This window comes from Tripterygium wilfordii, chromosome 2 (genome assembly GCF_013401445.1).
Source record: "Tripterygium wilfordii isolate XIE 37 chromosome 2, ASM1340144v1, whole genome shotgun sequence".
Taxonomy (NCBI): Eukaryota; Viridiplantae; Streptophyta; class Magnoliopsida; order Celastrales; family Celastraceae; genus Tripterygium; species Tripterygium wilfordii.
Window position 1 is genome coordinate 8,858,324 of NC_052233.1, and position 19,775 is coordinate 8,878,098.

General features: G+C 36.5%; 3 protein-coding genes and 1 long non-coding RNA gene across 5 annotated transcripts; 2 read left to right on the top strand and 2 right to left on the bottom strand.

Moving 5' to 3' along the window:
• The first annotated feature begins 402 nt into the window (after positions 1–402).
• On the top strand, positions 403–1,982 carry LOC119980556 (putative F-box protein At5g55150). Its single transcript, XM_038823303.1, has one exon. It carries the CDS (start codon positions 643–645, stop codon positions 1,798–1,800), a length of 1,158 nt encoding a protein of 385 aa, XP_038679231.1. The 5' UTR covers positions 403–642; the 3' UTR covers positions 1,801–1,982.
• Positions 1,983–4,274: 2,292 nt separating this feature from the next.
• On the bottom strand, positions 4,275–4,937 carry LOC119983046. The gene is made up of 2 exons (XR_005464543.1): positions 4,797–4,937; positions 4,275–4,656 (listed from the first exon to the last, which is right to left on the bottom strand). It is a non-coding gene; the product is annotated as an uncharacterized LOC119983046 (long non-coding RNA).
• Positions 4,938–7,660: 2,723 nt separating this feature from the next.
• LOC120011492 (F-box protein SKIP23-like) lies at positions 7,661–9,267 on the top strand. The gene has a single exon (XM_038862620.1). The coding sequence runs from the start codon at positions 7,914–7,916 to the stop codon at positions 9,072–9,074; it is 1,161 nt and encodes a 386-aa protein (XP_038718548.1). The 5' UTR covers positions 7,661–7,913; the 3' UTR covers positions 9,075–9,267.
• Positions 9,268–11,725: 2,458 nt separating this feature from the next.
• Positions 11,726–19,410, bottom strand: LOC120016696 (protein argonaute 4-like). 2 transcript variants are annotated; one of them, XM_038869601.1, is made up of 23 exons: positions 19,253–19,410; positions 17,955–18,188; positions 17,666–17,871; positions 17,354–17,578; positions 16,988–17,124; positions 16,807–16,904; positions 16,608–16,705; positions 16,331–16,499; positions 16,061–16,177; positions 15,874–15,981; positions 15,653–15,715; positions 15,468–15,581; positions 15,225–15,390; positions 15,029–15,141; positions 14,752–14,889; positions 14,400–14,530; positions 14,103–14,168; positions 13,822–13,885; positions 13,624–13,735; positions 13,442–13,515; positions 12,427–12,521; positions 12,308–12,339; positions 11,726–12,168 (listed from the first exon to the last, which is right to left on the bottom strand). In XM_038869601.1, exons 2-23 carry the CDS (start codon positions 18,186–18,188, stop codon positions 11,993–11,995), a joined length of 2,736 nt encoding a protein of 911 aa, XP_038725529.1. In that variant the 5' UTR covers positions 19,253–19,410; the 3' UTR covers positions 11,726–11,992. The 2 variants fall into 2 exon arrangements, with proteins under 2 accessions (XP_038725529.1, XP_038725530.1); XM_038869602.1 differs by lacking the exon at positions 19,253–19,410 and adding an exon at positions 18,673–18,748.
• Positions 19,411–19,775: the final 365 nt, after the last annotated feature.

The window sequence follows — 19,775 nt, forward strand, 5'->3', positions numbered from 1 at the left end:
AATAGGATATGTGAATGGTATAATTACTTCGTTTAGTTGACATTGACATGATTACCTGATTTTCTTATAATGATTTAGTGGTTTAAATACAAGTATGATTATGCAATCGAATGTTATTTCAAATTTATCCTTATTAACTTAAAATAACTTTTTTTCTTGAAGTTTGATGTTTTAGAGTAACAAGGCTAATTTTTGAATAAATTAACACAATTAATGAATAATGAATAAAAATTACATTAATTTTTAGACAGTCCAAAATAAAAATAAAAAAAAATGAACAAGTAAAATGGTAAATGGGATGGAGGAAAGTAATAAAATATTGAAATTCAATAAATTAATTGGGGAATGATTGGGGGTAGTGTAGAAACTTATATTATTGGGAGGTGGCAATATGTTTCCCGAATACGATTATACTTGTAAGTTCTGCACGCGGTATCCGAAAGAAGTTGCTGTCACAGACTCCATATCCTAGATCTGTTGGTATTAGAAATTCGAACCCTAGCAAGATTGGTTCTTCTCTCTCCTATTAAAGCAAAGCAAAGCAGTTCACTCCGAACGGAATTTTTTAGTTTCATCTGTTTTTTGTTCACAATTTTATTTATTTATTTCGGGCGTAATTTGATATATTTGGGAGAGATTATCATGGCTGAAGTTCCAGAGCTTCACTCAGATGTAATTGGAGAGATAGTTAAAAGAATAGATACAGTAGAGGATTTGGCTGTGGTTTCCAGGGTTTGTTCGTCGTGGCGATTGGCTGCCCTCAAAGAGGAGAATTGGGTTTCAGGTCGTCAGCTTCCATGGTTGGTGCTGCCAGAGACCAAAGAAGAAGACGAAAGTAAAAGTAGTAGAGGATTCTTCAGCTTGTACAAGAACAAACGGTACGATCTCGATGTTCCAGAGCTCCGTGGATGTCGAATTTGGGGATCTAATCATGGTTGGATCGTTGCCTTTGGTCTCGATCTTCAGATACATCTGGTTAACCCCTTATCTCGATCCAAGTTCAGTTTGCCACCACATTCCACCTTCAAACACCAGCGGCCAAAGTACCATCCATCTCCACAATGGTATCGAGAGGCTTTCATTCATAAAGCACTTGTTTTAAAAAGGCCAAACCTTTCCGGACAACAACTTCTGGTTGCTGCATTGTATGGTAGATGCAACTATTTGGCCATAGCTAGACCAGGTGACGAAACCTGGACGGAGGTTGAATCCGAATATAGGTGTCGTCCTTCCCGCACCATCCAAGACGTAGCTTGCTGTAATGGTCAAATATTTGCCCTTGGTTCATGTGGAACACTACTGCTTTGTGAATTTGATGGACCAAAACCTCCAAATTCAATCATCTTTGCACCTCCACCTGCAGACATTAAATCAGCCAATAAATTGTACTTGGTGGAATCAATGGGTGATCTTTTGATGGTTGTGCGAGTTGTGGATGAGGACGATGATTATGGGTATTACTCTGACTATGAGACGTATGCTTTTGATGTTCATCAGTTCGATTTTAAAACCAAGGAATGGACGGAATTATATGACTTGGGTGATAGGGCATTATTCATCGGTGACAGCTACTCCATGTGCCTTTCCTCGACTGAGGTTGCTGGTTGTGTGGGCAATCGCATCTATTTTACGGATGATAATTTTGAACAATGGGATAGGGATAACTATGGAGGACATGAAAGTGGTGTTTACGATATGGAGGAATTTACTATTGATCGGCTTCCTCTTCCAAACTGCATTGGCGATCGTTTACGCTCTGCATTCGAATGTCCTGTTTGGTTGATGCCTAGTTTATTCTAAAAGTCGTATATGATCGTGTCGTTAGTATGTTGTTGGTAGGGGTTTAATGCTCGACAGGAATATTTTATTTTATTTTATTTTATTTATATGCAAGTCTTGTTTTGACTCTTTTTTTTTGCTTTATTTTCATATGGATAAAAATGTAATGTTTTTATTTTATTTTATTTATATGTGAGACTTGTTTTGACTGTTCTTCTTTTTTTCTTCATTTTCGTCTAGATAAGAATTGAACCCAAAGGCTCCGTTTGGAGCTTTGTATAAGCTACTATAATTTTGTTATCCAATGTATAATCACTGGATAAGTGAATATAATTTAATCATATCTAGTATTTTAAAAGAAATATAGTATTAGGCATGTATAGGCTTTCTTAGGCGTTCTTTCTATTTTGGACTGCGTTTTTTCTATTTTGGACTGTCCCAAAACTAATGTCATTTTTCTTCATTAATTAACAATTTTATTGTTGTGTTTCAAAATTACCCTTATAACTTTAATTATCTTTGTTTCAAGAAAAAAAGTATCACTATTACAAATTTGGAGTAGCATAGTTGTTTTGTATAGTTGAATTACATTAAATGATATCTCATTAAAAAGTTGGATTTTTAAAGAATGACAAATAAATTGGGACATGAGAGTAATAGAGTACTACATGTTTACAAATGCGAAAGTCAATACAAAACTTGTCTTGGAAAGACACAAAGCATGCCTCACAAGCCCAAGTGAAAACACAATTATTACTTCACAACACAACATAGAGATTAACAGAAATGTGAAGAAAGAAATCAAAAACATTAATAATCCTACAAAATGTATAATTCTTGTATGTCTATGGAGCGGGTTTCAATGGACTCTCTAGCGTGCACTATGCTCAAAAACATTAAGTTGCACTATGATGATGAACACAAAGAAGATAGATGATGTTGGTGTGAATGGTCTCTTTGGCGAGATTTTTAATCCTTATCGACAATTGTTGTTGACTTTTATGTCATGTTGATTGATGGGAAATTTTAAAAATTGAATAAGTGACTAGATTAGAACAATTTTATTTTTTTGATTCTCGACTTGGAAACGCTTGAAAATTTAATAACCGAGTTCAACTTGGTTAACTTTTCATGACCAAAAGTTATATTAATTCGGTAAAAATTTCATATACTACTTTGGAAGGAATGGTATCATTTACCATTTGATAGGAATTGGAAAAGTGAACGACTTATGTATATCTATATTTAATAATAGAAGGTTTGAAGCGAACCACTCTTGACGAAGATGCCGAAGACTAATGATGCAGGGCTTGAAGAAAACGAACTTGAACAAAAGGAAGAGCGCGCTCTCTCTATGTTTTTGATATGTCAAATTAAAGCAATTCAATGCTTTGGGTGAGCAAATCTGACACAAATTCAAGATCAAAAAAAATACAAGAATCGAGAAAATAGAAGGTTTGAAGCGAACCTCTCTTGATGAAGATGTCGAAGACAAATGATGCAGGGCTTGAAGAAAACGAACTTAAGGAGCCCACTCTCTCTGTTTTTGATATGTCAAATTAAAGCAATTTAGTGCTTCGGGCGAAGTAGCTCCGACACAAATTCAAGATCAAGAAAAATACAAGAACCGAGAAAATCGAATCTCTCTTGACGAAGATGCCGAAGACTAACTTAAGGACGAAAAAGAGTAAATATGCCAGTGTGAATCACTGAATTGTCCCAGCCCGCTCTTTCCCTCTCTTGACAAAAATGCCGAAGACGAATGATGCATGGCTTGAAGAAAACGAACTTAAGGAAGACAGAGTATATGTCGACGTGAATCACTAAATCAGTCCAATGCACTCTTCCTGTTTTTGATATGTCGAGTAACCGTTTCATGACTAGGCCCTAGCCAGGCCTACTAGCCACTAGCTAGGCCCACTAGGCACTCTATGTGAAAAGGGAATTGTACGCTATATAAAAATAAATAAATGGTTAAATGGGAATTACATGTGTTCAATTAACTTACATGTGAGAATAGGAGATAGTCTGGTTGGTCAGGTTGTCTGCCCAGGACCTTGAGGTCCAGGGTTCTATTCTCACCAGGGGGTTTGGGATTTGGGTAGTTTCCCATCCGCAGTGGTGGCCTTCATGCCCCTCGGGCATGGCTTAGCGTGTGTGTGACCTGTGGGCCTTTCAAAAAAAAAAAAAAAAAAAAATTAACTTACATGTGTTCAATTAAGTTACTAACTAATTTATGGTTTAAGATTATTTATCGTCTTGTGGGTGGCGTCACTGAACAACGTAATTTGTAAATATTACAACAGACGATTAGCAATTTGGAGTCGTACCATATTTACTTCAATGTAGTTTGCATGTTTGCTGGATACCAGAGGCTGTAGTCTGAACTCGTGAAAGGTGGCAGTTCACTTGCCAAGGGCGTTTCATTGATAACATATATAGAAACCAAAGTAAGGTACTGACCAAATGTCAAAACAATGTTGAACCGCTACCACAAAACAAAAAAGTGACTATAATATCACGCTTCATATAAAGTAAAGCAAATCAACCTAAAGTTACGCAGAGAATTATGCAACCTTCAATAAATAGAACGACAATACTTCCTTGTGCCAACAAAATCCAACATCAAACATGTCCATTTCTTCCCACAAGTTTCCAAAAGGAAATATAAACTCTACATGCCATTTACAGCTCAAAAGCCTCAGCAGAAGAACATGGAGCTGCACACATTATCACGCAATTTGGGCATTTGTGGAACAGGATGAGCCCCAGCAGAAGTCATCCCTCCATGGCTGGAGGAAGTCTCTGAAGCATCTTCAAACTTCATAAATTGACCCCTCTGGGTAGCAGCCAAGTGAGCATAGCATACCGGTGCAACTGTGCACACAAACTTAATTTGTCAGGATTCAAAAACTGATCCACCCAGTGTAAAATGAACAGAGCATGAACAAGGACATCAGATGAAATCAGTGCAAGCTATTCATGAAAATACACAAGAACAAAGATTTATGATTTACCTACAGAAACCGCTGTAGTGCTCCTCTGGTACCTGCAATCAACCACGTCTCAATCATAACAGCACCACAGCTTGAAAGCATACCATCAGAGAAAATAATTCTCGCAAATTTGCACTTACATATTGGACAGATGATGCACAAGTTCTTGGTAACTCATCAGGAGAAAAGCCAACCTCATCAAATAAAACTTGGTAATGTGTTGGCCTTGTGGCTCCCTGTGCAGTACATGTGAACAAGACTAAGAACACATGTATCTCAAACATGGAGCAATCACCAGCACAAGGCCCGTAAGAAATCAAAGAACCTTCAGACTAAAAAATGAAGGATGAAGGATCCAAAGCAGGAATGATAACCTTCAGATTGCAAATATTTTTGACCCATATCGAACTATATAATACAGTATGTCTTCACTTAAAACTGAAGCCCCATAGTATCAAGTATCAACCAGCATCGCGCACTCAACAAAATCAATAAAAGTGTAAACAAAATAAATTCACTACAGCATGGGCACAGAGATAAAAGTCATTGTTCCGAGGATGACATATTTTGTTGTCTATTATTGTCCCTGCAAAACATTAATTCACTGATAAATTTTTTGAAATTAACAAAAGTTTCTGCAAAAGGAAATAACATTAATTATCTCGTCTAACACTCCATATTCATCACCACTAACCAGGCGGAACATTCTCAGGAGCTCCCTGTTGGAAAAACTTTGTATGATGATTTTTCTGTGCAACAATCACCACAAACTTTTGGCCTCCGTGTGTATGTCATGAACCAGCCCATGTGATTCTTGACAGAAACAAAATAAGGCCGCAAACCTTCTTTTTGCGGCACTACTGCTTGTAATTAACTACGCATGAAAAGACAGAAAAAAATTTCAAATATTTTTTTTTTGGTGAAAGTTTTATGCAAGAATCTTGAATATTCACCAACAAGAGTTGACTTAGTTGACAATCGACTGTGTTAAATATATATATGCCCATCCGATGCTAAGGTTTTTTCAATTGTCTTCTGCCTACGTGTCTTGGAGGTTGTCGGTGACTTACCTCATCATTTTCGTTGATTGTAGTTCGAGCACCTAGAAATCTATTCGTGTACTATGTTTGGTAGTGGACTTGATAGTGCAACATTCTTATTCAATGGACCTCCTAGTAAATTTTCTTTACTTTACTTGATCAATGAATTCCAAAAAGGGAAGTAGCTAACATCATGCCTTTACAGTTAATTATATTTTTCAAACACCCCGAAAGATAAGAACTGTTATGAATTAGTTATAAAAAGGAATTTTGTTACAAAAGCATCATCTAATGTTTCAAAATGAGACAAACCACTCATTCGGGCATTTTTCATACAGTCTCAGTCATGTTTTCCATTGAGTTGACATTAAGTCAACAAATTTTCATGTTTTCCGCTGACTTGACATTAAGTCAACAAGTTTTGATAAAAAAATGCTTAGAGCAACTCCAATGGACCATCTTTCAAGTACTTGAAAATGCACTGCATTGAGGTTGAAAGTGGGTAAGAGGTTGAAGAAAGTGGAGGAGAGGAAGAAGATGGAGGATCTGGAAGAGAGAGAAGCTGAGAGAGTAAGAGAGAGCGAGAGAAATTGTTTTTATTTTTTTAATGCGATATACATTTTTTTTATTTTTTATGCCATAGATAATTTAACTGCCCGTTTGAGGAGAAATCTGCCCATTTGATGATTTTGAAACAAATTTGAAATTACGATACCTAACTTGAAACGTTTGAAAAATGAGTTCCCTAATTGAACTGGGTCAGATTATTCAATACTCAAAAGTGTTATTAACCCTAGAGCCCTATAATAATGAGTGAAAATACACTCTTGAAAACACATGAGAATTTTATAGATACTTGAGTTTTGGTGTGTCTTTGAAATTGTGAATAGTTCATTTGCTGGACTCACATAAATCAATAAAATCTCATCACGTGTACTCAAGAGAGAGAAAGAGAGACAAAAGGATGGAAAGTTAGTGTTATGGAGGGTTTGAAAATGTGATATCATTGTCGCATACACACTAATATTAATTCTTGACACTACTATCAATACATATCAAATACTACGTTATTTATTAATATTGGAGATGCTCTTATGTGACAACAAACCCTATCTTTCATATGTGACTTGGAAATTCCAACTATATTTTTTAAAGAAAAAATTAATAAAAGAAAACTTGTCATTAAAAAAATTAGAAAAGAAAAACTTTCTCTAAGACTACCTCCTCTCTCTAAAAAAGAGAAAAATAAACAAAATTTCTAAGTCATGTTACAATAGGTCATGAAATTAATTTTTGTACCATGAAGTCATGAAATTTTAAATTATGTATCAATAACGACAAAAATGTTAAATATTATTTTTATTGATCAAATTGCCCTTATCACTCACATGCAACATATGGCGACATCATGATATTTTTTAATTTTAAAATTAAATTTCAAAATATTTTCTCTTAAAATACATATCAAATTTTAAAAAAATAATTATATATTCGGAATCAATTTAAAGAGCTCTCTCAAAGAATATTCATTGTCGATATATTTATGAGTTGAAAAATCTCTCACATAAATTTCAGAACTCATATACCACACATACTATGCATGATGGTTGTTGTGCTGTGTAAATTCGGGAAAACAAGTGAAAAATTCATATACACCGCCTTGGAATACATTTTTTTATTGGATGAATATATGGGAATCAAAATTTATTTTGAGATACTTATTATTAATCATCCAAAGAATAACATTTTTTTCGTCATTCTTACGTAATAAATTAGGGGTTAACTTTTTAAAAAACCAGCACGTGATATATGTCTTGTTTAGGTTTAGATAGATCCTATTGTACTTCTCCTATTACCTACAGTTCTGCATGCGGTACAGACTCCGTATCCGAGATCTGTTGGTATTAGGAATTCCAACGCTCGCAATTCCGTATCCGAGATCTGTTGGTATTAGGAATTCCAACGCTCGCAAGGTCGGTTGATTCTTCTCTTTCTCCTATTAAAGTAGTTCACTTGGAACGGAATTTTTTAGTTTCAACTGTTTTTTGGTTCCCAAAATTTTATTTCCGGCGTAATTTGATATTTGGTCAAGATTAGCATGGCTGCTGAAGTTCCAGAGCTTAACCTAGATGTAATTGGAGAGATTGTTAAAAGAATAGATACAGTGGAGGATTTGGTTGTGGTTTCCAGGGTTTGTCCATCGTGGCGGTTGGCTGCCATCAAAGAGAAGAAGAATTGGGTTTCAGGTCGTCAGCTTCCGTGGTTGGTGCTGGCAGAGACCGAAGGAGAGGACGACAGTAAAAGTAGAGGTAGAGGATTCTTCAGCTTGTACAAGAACAAACGGTACAATATTGATGTTCCAGGGCTCCGTGGATGTCGAATTTGGGGATCTAATCATGGTTGGATCGTTGCCTTTGGTCTCGATCTTCAAATACATCTGGTCAACCCTTTATCTGGATCTAAACTTAGTTTGCCACCACAATCCACCTTCAAAAACCAGCCAAAGTGTCATCCATCCCCACAATGGTATCGAGATGTTTTCATTCATAAAGCACTTGTGTTGAAAAGGCCAAGTCTTTCCGGAGAACAACTCGTTGTTGCTGCATGGTATGGTGGATGCCACTTCCTGGCCATAGCTAGACCAGGCGACGAAACCTGGACGGAGGTTGAATCTGTATATCAGTGCGGTCCTTCCCGCATCATCCGAGATGTGGCTTGCTGTAATGGTCAGATATTTGCCCTTGGTTCATGTGGAACACTAGTGCTTTGTGAATTTGATGGACCATACCCTCCAAATTCAATAATCTTTGCACCTCCACCTGCAGACATTAAATTAGCCAATAAATTGTACTTGGTGGAATCAATGGGTGATCTTTTGATGGTTGTGCGAGTTATGGATTGGGACGATGATTATAACTGTGGCTATGAGACGTCTTATTTTGATGTTCATAAGTTCAATTTTAAGACCAAGGAATGGACAGAATTAGAGAACTTGGGTGATATGGCGTTATTCGTCGGTGACAGCTACTCCATGTCCCTTTCCTCGACTGAGGTTGCTGGTTGTGTGGGCAATCGCATCTATTTTACGGATGATAATTTTGATCAATGGGATAGTGAAAGAGAGAGTTATGGTGGACATGATATTGGTGTTTTCGATATGGAGGAATGTACTATTCATGCGCTTCCTCTGGACTGCATTGGTGATGGTTTACGCTCTGCATTTTCCTGTCCTGTTTGGTTGGTGCCTAGCTTATTCTAAAAGTTCTATATCATACTGCCGTTGGTCTGTTGTTGGTAGGGGTTTAGTCGTGGACGTTGGGAATATTTTTATTTTATTTTATTTATATGTAAGACCTGTTTTGACATATTTTTTCCTTCATTGAATTGAACACTAATAAGGTATTGTTTAATCTTGTTGTTTTATATGATTATTGAAAAGCATTTGTTGTTCATCCACTCGCTTTTATTCTCAATCATGCTCAGGATATTGATCGTTCTTGTTTTAGAGTGTGTTTGGATAGACCTACATCGTTTGTTGCTTGTGTGTGTCTAGCATATAAGTCTTGTCAACCACATTAGTTTTTGCCCTTATGGGCTCCTATTGTGGTTGATTGGGGTTTATGTGTCTAGTTGTGTGTGTAAGTTTTCAAAAAAAATCATTGTTTATTTTTTTTGAGAGGAAAATCATTATTTATTCTTAAACTTGATTAATATAAAAGGTATAATTTCGAAATAGTTTAGGATAATTAATACTCATCTAAGACTTTTAAAAATATTAATTACCACCAATGACAAAATTCCTAAGTCATGTTACAAAAATTTATATATTTAGAATCAAGCTATTTCCAATGAGATTCAATTTCTTTAAATCGGTGAGTTTTTTCAATCACATTAGGCATGTAAGAATGTTCAAATTCAAACAAGAAAATTCATTGTTCTCAAGACAAAGATTTTTTTTTCTGTTAGTATAATTTTCACAGTTTTCTGGATCTTTGCTTTTCGCCCATAATATATCATTTCATAGTATTTTTTATTCTCTACCGTACTCTCACTTTAAGTGAGAACGTAAATGTTTTTAACCCAAAAACGACTCGTTCCACTTCAAATTGAATAAAAATCGACATTTCAAAATAAAATTTATTGTTCTATCTTCCACAACACCTGCAAACATATTAATAATAGATCCATATATTCTAAAATATATCTAGATTCATCAAGAAGTGCAAATCTAGAAAAATGAATCAGAAAACTCAAAGAAAACGAAAAAAAAAAAAGAAAGAGAGATTCGTGATTCCAAAAGAGAATAGGAATTGAAGAGAGAGTGAGATAGATGCATGAGGTAGAGGTAGAGGTAGAGAGGAGAAATGTGAGTTTATGGAGATAGATGGCAATGGTTCTATCATCGTAAGGTCAAACAAAGTCAGAATCAATAAGAGAGATACCAATGCAAAGATTAACTTTAGTCTTTTCAAAGTCTTATGTGCAGAGAATGAGCAAAAATGTATGCTTTGTTAAAAAGAAAATCACTAAATTGCATTTTTGCACCACTTTTCCGCCTGCATTGTACAATAATACTGTATGTCAGCAGTAAAACATGCCAGGGTTGATTCTGGGAAATAACTAATGAGAATCCGTAAGTTCGTGCAGATATACCTAAAATATAAAAATGGGCTCTAAAAACTGGAAAACAGGACAGGAAAAAAAAAAAAAAGTTATCACAAGTTCTTCTTTCAGGGTATTAATCATAATTAAGTTATTAGAGTGCATAATAATCATACAAATCAAAAATCCTAAGAGTAATTCATGAGTAAAAAGGGAAAAAAAAAACACTAAGGGAGAAATAAAATAGGAATTCAATCTTCGTTAAAACGTTGTCATAACTTGCTTTCGGCTACAAACTCAGCTAAGTACAACTGACACAAATCAGGGCATGGGGTAAACGATCCATCTAATTAGTTTCAACTTGTGCCATACTACCATCTCAATTAAAGGCTATTAAGTAAGTTTCAACTTTCAAGGAGGATGTTCAATCACATATAATCATTTGGTTTTGCATTATCTTAAAGAAAAAGTGCAACGATTCAAGGATATTGAACTGTAGGACTCTTCTGGTTATGCAATGACTGCCCACTGAAAAAGTATAATTAAGTGACAAAACAGTAAACCCTTGCTTCAATAATATTCATTCAGGAGTTCAGCCTTAGTTCAATATAATTCTAGTTTAAATTTGCGTTTTGATCCTGAAAGAAATCACAGCCCATCAATCCCTCACAGACGTTTTCTCCCAACTGCCAGGACAACAAAATCTCCTGTGCCAATTAGCCATGTAGATACATAGGAATGCACACTGAGTAATAAGAAATATGTTTCGTCACAAACAAAATCACTAATTGAGAGTCAAGACTACACAAAAAGCTAAGACAAGTAGTCACTGAATCGTCGAACGCGCTCTTTCTACTTTTGATAGGCCCACTAGGCACTAAAAGGGAATTATACGTTATATAAAAATAAATAAATGCATGAGACAACACATATTCTTTCATAGGCGTGATCGTACTTACTCAAAAAACAAAGGTTTAAGATTATTTATCGTCTTGTGGGTTGCGTCATTGAAGAACGTAATTTGTAAATATTACAGACAATTAGCAATTTGGAGTCGTACCATATTTACTTCAATGTAGTTTGCATGTTTGCTAGATACCACAGACTGTAGTCTCAACTCGTGAAAGGTGGCAGTTCACTTGCCAAGGGCGTTTCATTGATAACATAAATAGAAACCAAAGTAAGGTACTGACCAAATGTCAAAACAATGGTGAACCCCTACCACAGAACAAAACAAAACAAACAAGTGACTATAATTGTCACGCTTCATATAAAGTAAAGCAAATCAACCTAAAGTTACGCAGAGAATTATGCAACCTTCAGTAAATAAAACGACAATACTTCCTTGTGCCAACAAAATCCAACATCAAACATGTCCACATCTTCCCACAAGTTTCCACCCATACATGTTTCCAAAATACCAGACAATGCTGCAGCCAAAAACCAAGGAACAAGGGGATTGGAAATACCTAAATTAACTAACTGTTAAATAAGTTCAAACTTTCGACAGTTCGAGCACGCAACAGGTAACAAAAGGAAATATAAACTCTACATGCCATTTACAGCTCAAAAGCCTCAGCAGAAGAACATGGAGCTGCACACATTATCACGCAATTTGGGCATTTGTGGAACAGGATGAGCCCCAGCAGAAGTCATCCCTCCATGGCTGGAGGAAGTCTCTGAAGCATCTTCAAACTTCATAAATTGACCCATCTGGGTAGCAGCCAAGTGAGCATAGCATACAGGTGCAACTGTACACACAAACTTACTTGTCAGGATTCAAAAACTGATCCACCCAGTGTAAAATGAACAGAGCATGAACAAGGACATCAGATGAAATCAGTGCAAGCTATTCATGAAAATACACAAGAACAAAGATTTATGATTTACCTACAGAAACCGCTGTAGTGCTCCTCTGGTACCTGCAATCAACCACATCTCAATCACAACAGCACCACAGCTTGAAAGCATACCGTCAAAGAAAATAATTCTCACAAATTTGCACTTACACATAGGACAGATGATGCACAAGTTCTTGCAACTCATCAGGAGAAAAGCCAACCTCATCAAATAAAACTTGGTAATGTGTTGGCCTTGTGGTTCCCTGTGCAGTACATGTGAACAAGACTAAGAACACATGTATTTCAAACATGGAGCAATCACCAGCACAAGGCACATAAGAAATCAAAGAACCTTCAGACTAAAAATGAAGGATGAAGGATCCAAAGCAGGAATGACAACCTTCAGATTGCAAATATTTTTGACCCATATTGAACTATATAATACAGTATGTCTTCACTTAAAACTAAAGCCCCATAGTATCAAGTATCAACCAGAGCATCCCGCACTCAACAAAATCAATAAAAGTGTAAACAGAATAAATTCACTACAGCCAAAAATTGTGGTATCAATCAAAGAGTGGGCAATAACAATAAAAATAAATAAACAAATAATCATCTTGGAAACAGAAAAGAAAAACTTTCAAAAGATATTCTTCCTTTTTTACTACATTACTTGTTACTGGAATAGAAGGAAAATGCATTTTTGGGCACCTCAGGGAAGAGTATTGAACACTTTTAAAGCAACAGGTCATTTAACAAGAGCGTTATGTTTACCCCGACTTTACTACAGTCATATGAATTGGATCTCGTTTCTCTTTGCAAGCCATGCATGTTGCCAAAAAAAATTCTACAACAGCTTAAACTCTCATAGAGTTACTCAACTTGAGTGATAAAAAACACATAAGAAATATTTGTTAGAATACCACCTCACAGATACCTGCTTTCCAACCAGTTATTAGAACGTACAACAAAAAACACAAACCGTTTCCAGGCATTTTAGCGGACCTTTATTTCATCAGTTTAAAAGAGAATGTTCCAAATCAAAGGTAAACCCAGCAAAGAAAACAAGCTTACATGTAAATACCAAATAGCTAAACAACAGAACAAGATGAAAATACAATCACCGGCAGCAATCAATTAAGACGGAGTACTAATAAGACTTAAGTGTTATGTTGACACTCACAATCATTCCAGCATGGGCACAGAGATAAAAGTCATTGTTCCGAGGATGACATATTTTGTTGTCTATTATTGTCCCTGCAAAACATTAATTCACTGATAATTTTTTTGAAATTAACAAAAGTTTCTGCAAAAAGAAATAACATTAATTATCTCGTCTAACACTCCATATTCATCACCACTAACCAGGAGGAACATTCTCAGGAGCTCCCTGTTGGAAAAACTTTGTATGATGATTTTTCTGTGCAACAATCACCACAAACTTAGGGCACCACTTCTCATCGAGAAACTTGCAAGCCTGTAAAATTCAACAGCAAATGACGATCTCATCCAAAATGGTAGTAAAAGGTCAAAACCTAGAATTGGTGGTTTAGGGGTAAAAACCTCAATTATCTGATCGAGTTCAATGTTCAGCACTTGATTGAATTGTGACTCACTGACTCCATCCCTGAGAACACCACAATGCATAACAAAATCGTCAGGGGTAAATAGCATACATAAAAAACCATAGTGAACACCATTTCTAGTACAAACAAAAAGTTTTACATGAATGGCCAGAGTAGGTTTCTTACTGCATTTATCAAAGCAAACAACCATCAAGTCTCAAGCTAACAAAGACATCACTTTGAAAAATTACCATCTCTATATGCAGAGGAAATACATACCTAAATATGATAATCTGTTCAGGTTTCCTTTTTCCAGAACTTGTGTAGAAGTCCAAGAGAAGCTCCCTAAAATTTGAAAGTACATGAATATATAAAAATAAAAAAGTCCATAAAATATAGCTACTTTGACCAACATAACTGTAAAACAAAAATGAGGAAAAAAAAATCAAGCTTTAAAACAAAAACTTGAGATAACCGCTAATGAGTAAATATAGAAACTAAAGGCAGGGTAAAACCCTAATAAAACACCGGTACAAGTTAATCCCGACAGTTAGAAAGGCTGTAACGGGATCCCACCTAATAATCCCTTCATCCTCTGTATCAGACACTCGCTTAAATAGAGAATCTATCATCTCAACTTTTGGGGACTGAGTTCGCACAGATGCCCTGTAGCGAGAAACCAAAGGCCAATGCCGAGAACCAACCACCTATGATATTTGATGAAAAAACAATCATAAATTTCAAAACTTACCAACAAAATTTTACACGCTATTAAATAAACGGAACTGTTGAATGATGATCACAGATTAACCAAAACAATTAGAAATGCCTAAGGTCTCCTCTAGTGAAAAAATTAGACAAAAACGAATTAGAACCACATCGACCAAGAATAACAGAAAACAAATCGACTGGCTCGAAGCAACATTACCGCAGCTATTGATGGAATATCAGATTGCCCTGGAGAGCCATGTGAAACGTCCATCCCAAAGATCATAGTAGGTATCTTAGAAATACGAGGGATATTGGGAGAATGCTCGATAGTTAACAAAGAATTCAATCCACCAAGCTGCACATATGTAAGGAAATTACAAGTACAGGTAGCATCAAAAACCAGAAAAAGCAAAAGCCACACTAGTTAATCAGAAAATAGAATTAATGTGACAAACAATGAAAGAAGTCGGGTAACACATCCTTATATGACTCACCTTTGCATTTATCTTCAGGAGAACATTTGTAAGATACTGGTCGTTGACCCTTGTAGGAGCAATGCACTGAGTAACAACTCCAAATTCAGTAAGATTTTTCCTTTTCCATGGACCTACAAGATGAGGGATTTCAATTATCAGAGATAGCTAAAATGAATAAGCATGGAAATTTGAAAACTATATCAATTCACTAAACCATAAATAGCACAGTTCTTTCTCTCAGGTAGTAGGCAGAGAAGGAACTGTGGAGCCCCAGGAAGCTTAGATTGCATCTCTTCGAACATTTTCTCCACCCGAACATTTGGTGGGGCACGTCTATACTGTGGGTTCTCCTCAAAGACATCAAATGGAGGCTCAATACTCTAAAAGCAAGAGAAAGGACTTCGTCAAGATTCTACGATTCCCATGTCAATAATGAACATAACATGGAAACACTTACTATTCCTTTCATTTCTGCACATTTGGTGAGATCTCGAACAAGGCCTCGTACATCACACCGCGCAGAAAAGTTTACAATTGCCCATCGTTCAATCTTTGTCGGCTCTACTAGTTTCTGCAAAAGCATTGAAAGATAGTGAGATTGCGAAAGCAAAGTCATAATCAGATTAGAAGAAAGGGAACCACCTTGTTGTTGAAATTCCATCTACCATTACGAGGAGAGAAATCCTCACCATTGCCAAATCTCAACTGTTTGAAAATAAATGAAATTAATCAGAGGCATGAGCGAAATATCTGTAATAAATGTCATCAAAATAGATCACAAGAATATAAACATGAAAAGAAACAAATTGATATCAAAAAAGGGAAGAAAATGCAACGTGACATAGATAAATTAGACGTATTACCCTGGGAGCGGGTAGCACACGCCCTTCCACTTGATTAAAGCTCGTGCTGATGGATATGCCACATGAACGTAACATAGGTTCAGTATCGTACTTGCTGGTTCTCAAAACCTGCAAGAAAACCATGATAGACAATCAACTTAAACATACAAAAAAAAATAGAACGAATGACTTGAGAAGAGATGCCTACGTTAGACAAAGCATTCATCCTCTCTTGAGGCTTCTGTCTTGATTTCTCCACTAGAGAAGCCCTTTGAAGATTAGTCAGTGCTTTTGTGTAGCGTTGTAATGGTAACAATTCACAAAGCTAGTAAGAGCGGAGGGGAGTCAAAAACAAAGATAGATGTAAACAATTCAACAAGAAATGTTAAACCAGTATAACAAACTATACACAAAATTTTGCTCATTTAACATCCATAAAGAGTCTAACTTCACCAGATTATACAAGTAATGGATTTACCTCAAGAGGAATGTAAGTCGGACGCTTTGGCTTTCCCACATTGATGCAGGGAACATCACCAGAGTAGCGAAGTTCAATTTTCCGAAAGTTAACAAAATAGTCATAAACAGTCACTTCTGTGGCCTCAACTTCGCCATTCTCATCCTTTGCCTTCTGCTTCAAGGAAAACCTACAAGTAAAGACCAAAAAGCTTCAGGAATGCAGTATAAAATTAACTAATGCGCTTGTAATAAGAAACAAAAAAAAAATGGTGGCAATTCCGCAGCAGAAGACATACAGTTGCTCTTTGCAAGGCTGTTCACTCAATCCAGTAATCTTGTACTCTTGATTCGAGGGATTAACCTTAATCCTCAGATTTTTTAAGGTTCGTTTAGCCTGTTCACTCAATAATAGAGAACTTACTGCCACAAAAAGGGGAAGGAGAAAAAGAGAGAAGAAAAGAAAAAACCCAAAGATAAGACACAAACATTCATTACCTTGGCCCAGTCAACAGAGAAGGGATCTCTCGCATTTTGGTGCTCGAGTAGGAAATCCACCAGAGCTCCAGGCTTTATAGTCATAGTGGTGGTTACATCTGAAATTAAACGCATAGCCACAAGTCAAGAAAATGACCAAAAGTCTAAAGGAAAACAACTTAAAACAACAGATAATCATTACCAATATTCAAAGACAAGCCTCCCTGAGTGGTTCTAAAGCTTGAATGAAATCCTCTACAACCTTGTACACCACCACCTATATTCTCAAAATTTCTTTCGTCATTATGAAAGAATGATTGGCGAACAAGAAGACATCCCCTGAAATAGAGTAGGCACAGTTACGCATTAGATATCCAACCTTTATGCGCAAAACATGAATGAATGCAGTGGTTCAAGATACTAACAATATGCTTAACAGCTCAAAGAACAAAGAGAAACAGACAGTTGGAAGTCCAACAATATGCTTAACAATTTGGGCTAACAAAGTGACTGACTCCTTGCAAATGATTAAAAGGGATAATATAAAACCCAAAAACAAATCACTCACTGTTTGGCTGCATGCTGCCGTAAAATAATGTCAAGAACTCTTAAAGCTTCCTGGGAGTTCTCCGATTCCTTGCCTCGCAAAGCATTCGCAATAGCCTGCATGGGTATTTTTGCAGCAAAGCTAAATTCCACTTTGAATGTTTTGGAGTTATATGACCGTCGCAATCTTTTTCTGTCGCCCTCCTTCGGGCTTCCATTTCCATCGGGGCTGCGATGACCATTACTTCTGCATAAAGACAACTCATTGTCAAACCTGATAATATGGAAGTGTAGAACAATAACTAGGCAAGGCAACAAGAGTCTGCATGTTTACCTGGTAGCTGAGATATCATCCAGAACTACTGTGAACTCAAGTTTGTTGCGTGGGAGAGGGCCGTCAGTAAACAAACTCTTCTCCCCATCATACGCAAAATTCTTTCCAGCAAGCTCAGAATTGTAAGTCTCTTGCACCCTATCAATGATCCTTCTTCCAGCACCCTTACCTTCCAGTGGTCGGCCATCCTCGTATGAGACAGAGACCTATACAAACAAAATATTTGCATGAATTTGATGCACCCAACAACCACACAAGTAAGAAAAAAATTACAAGTTTAAAAACTTACACTATAGTGGAAGAAGTGACCCTCAACATTAGTAACATTGACTTTAAAGTGATTAGTAAGCAATGTTATCTTTTGGCCCTTAGCTCCAAGGCCGCGTCTAGCTATTGGAACCCGCAAAACCTTTTTCTTCAATGGTTCCGGTTCCACTTGCTCCGGAACAACATTTGGCGGAATAGGTGGAGGAGGTGGCAAACCTTCCCCAGCCCCATTTCCATCTGGCGAGAGGGAATCCATCTACAAGCAGAAAAAGAAAGGCATCAGAATAATAGATTAAAAACCCAGGTGGAAACTTAAGAGAAAATGTGATGATACTAAGGTCGCTGTGATCCACAAATCACAAACATGGTATCATCAAACAAGCAATGTATTATATCAACGCCAGTGAAATTAGTAAGCAATAACAAGAAGCTCAACAAGCAGGTCAGAAGCCCAAAACCTAATCCACTTTGAAATCAAGTAATTGATTGGTTATTAAAGCAACCGAGACCTGTAGAGACCATATTACACACTGTCCAGAGATTCTACAGGAACTAAGAAGAGAAAGTAAACAGCAACTAAACAAAAGTGACTTAACAAACCAGCAAAAAAAACACCACAAAATTAAGAGTGAATTAAAGACATGCAACAAGCATCCAGATGTCAAAGAAATTCTCCAAACAGGGAAATCACAGCCGTAACACACAGTAACAAAAAACTAAAAAAAAGTGACTGAACAAACCAGCAAAAACAACACCACGCAATTAAGAGTGAATTACAGACATGCAACAAGCATCCAGATATCAAATAAATTCTCCAAACAGGGAGATCACAGCCGTAACACACAGTAACAAAATATACACATACTAACCTTATACAAGGGGGAAAAAAACACGACAAAACCCATAGAAAAAATGAGCCGGCTTCTCGAATATTAAAATATATTAAAATACCGTAGTTAAAAATTGTAGAAACAAAAAGTAAAAATATATATATTCAAAAATGTTGCATGCGCTAAGACTAGACTGTTCATCGTGTACACCAATGAAGAATATGAGTCATCAATCTATTTTTTAAAGGAAAAAATAACAAGAAAGGAACAAATGAACCGCTCAAGGTCAACAGAGAACATGAGGACACAAAGAACCAAGCACAGATCTAGCCACAAACAAATAAATCCTTAAAACGACACCAAAACAGAGCAGCATTCTCCAGTATGGAAACTTAAAACGACAGGAAAAAAGCAGAAAACTACCACAAACAACACTACTTCAACAAATTCAACAATAAACATAAAAACTGAGTAAAAATTCGGGCAAAACCTTGAACTGGCCAAATACACTTCAAAGGCAAAACCCTAGAAACGCAGATGATTCGCTCTGTTGAATTCTCTCTTGCTCTCTCTCTTTCAACCTGAAACTAGAGTCCCTCTGCTGTTGGTAGTCTTACTGCCCTCGTCTCACAGTTTTAAATGACAGTCAGTCAGTCACGATTGCTGCACTGCCAGGACTCTATCCTGTGTTTCACATACGGACGACATTCCGAATATTACTGAATCGTGACCGTTCGATTGGAACCAATTTTAAATCATGATATAATAACGCTGAAGGATTCGTCCATTTGATAATTGATATCACATATGATGACGATTGTATTATTTGGTAATCGAACCGCCCTCACGCACGCGAGCTCCCACGAGATATGTAATTAAGTGACGCGCACCGTTTAATTATGAAATGACTCATTTATCCTTTTCGTATTCCGTGTGTCGTGTGTGAGAATTGAACTTGCTATTTTACTTTTTCGGCTCAGTTGGGGGTAATTTAGGTAGAAAAGACGGAGGCA

Coding starts and splice junctions, on each gene's coding strand:
- LOC119980556 (XM_038823303.1), top strand. CDS start 643: ATGGCTGAAGTTCCAGAGCTTCACTCAGATGTAATTGGAGAGATAGTT.
- LOC120016696 (XM_038869601.1), bottom strand. CDS start 18,188: ATGGATTCCCTCTCGCCAGATGGAAATGGGGCTGGGGAAGGTTTGCCA. Junction 14,531..14,751: donor ATATTCCATCAATAGCTGCG/GTAATGTTGCTT, acceptor CAAATATCATAG/GTGGTTGGTTCTCGGCATTG. Junction 13,736..13,821: donor AACTCGATCAGATAATTGAG/GTTTTTACCCCT, acceptor TGAATTTTACAG/GCTTGCAAGTTTCTCGATGA.
- LOC120011492 (XM_038862620.1), top strand. CDS start 7,914: ATGGCTGCTGAAGTTCCAGAGCTTAACCTAGATGTAATTGGAGAGATT.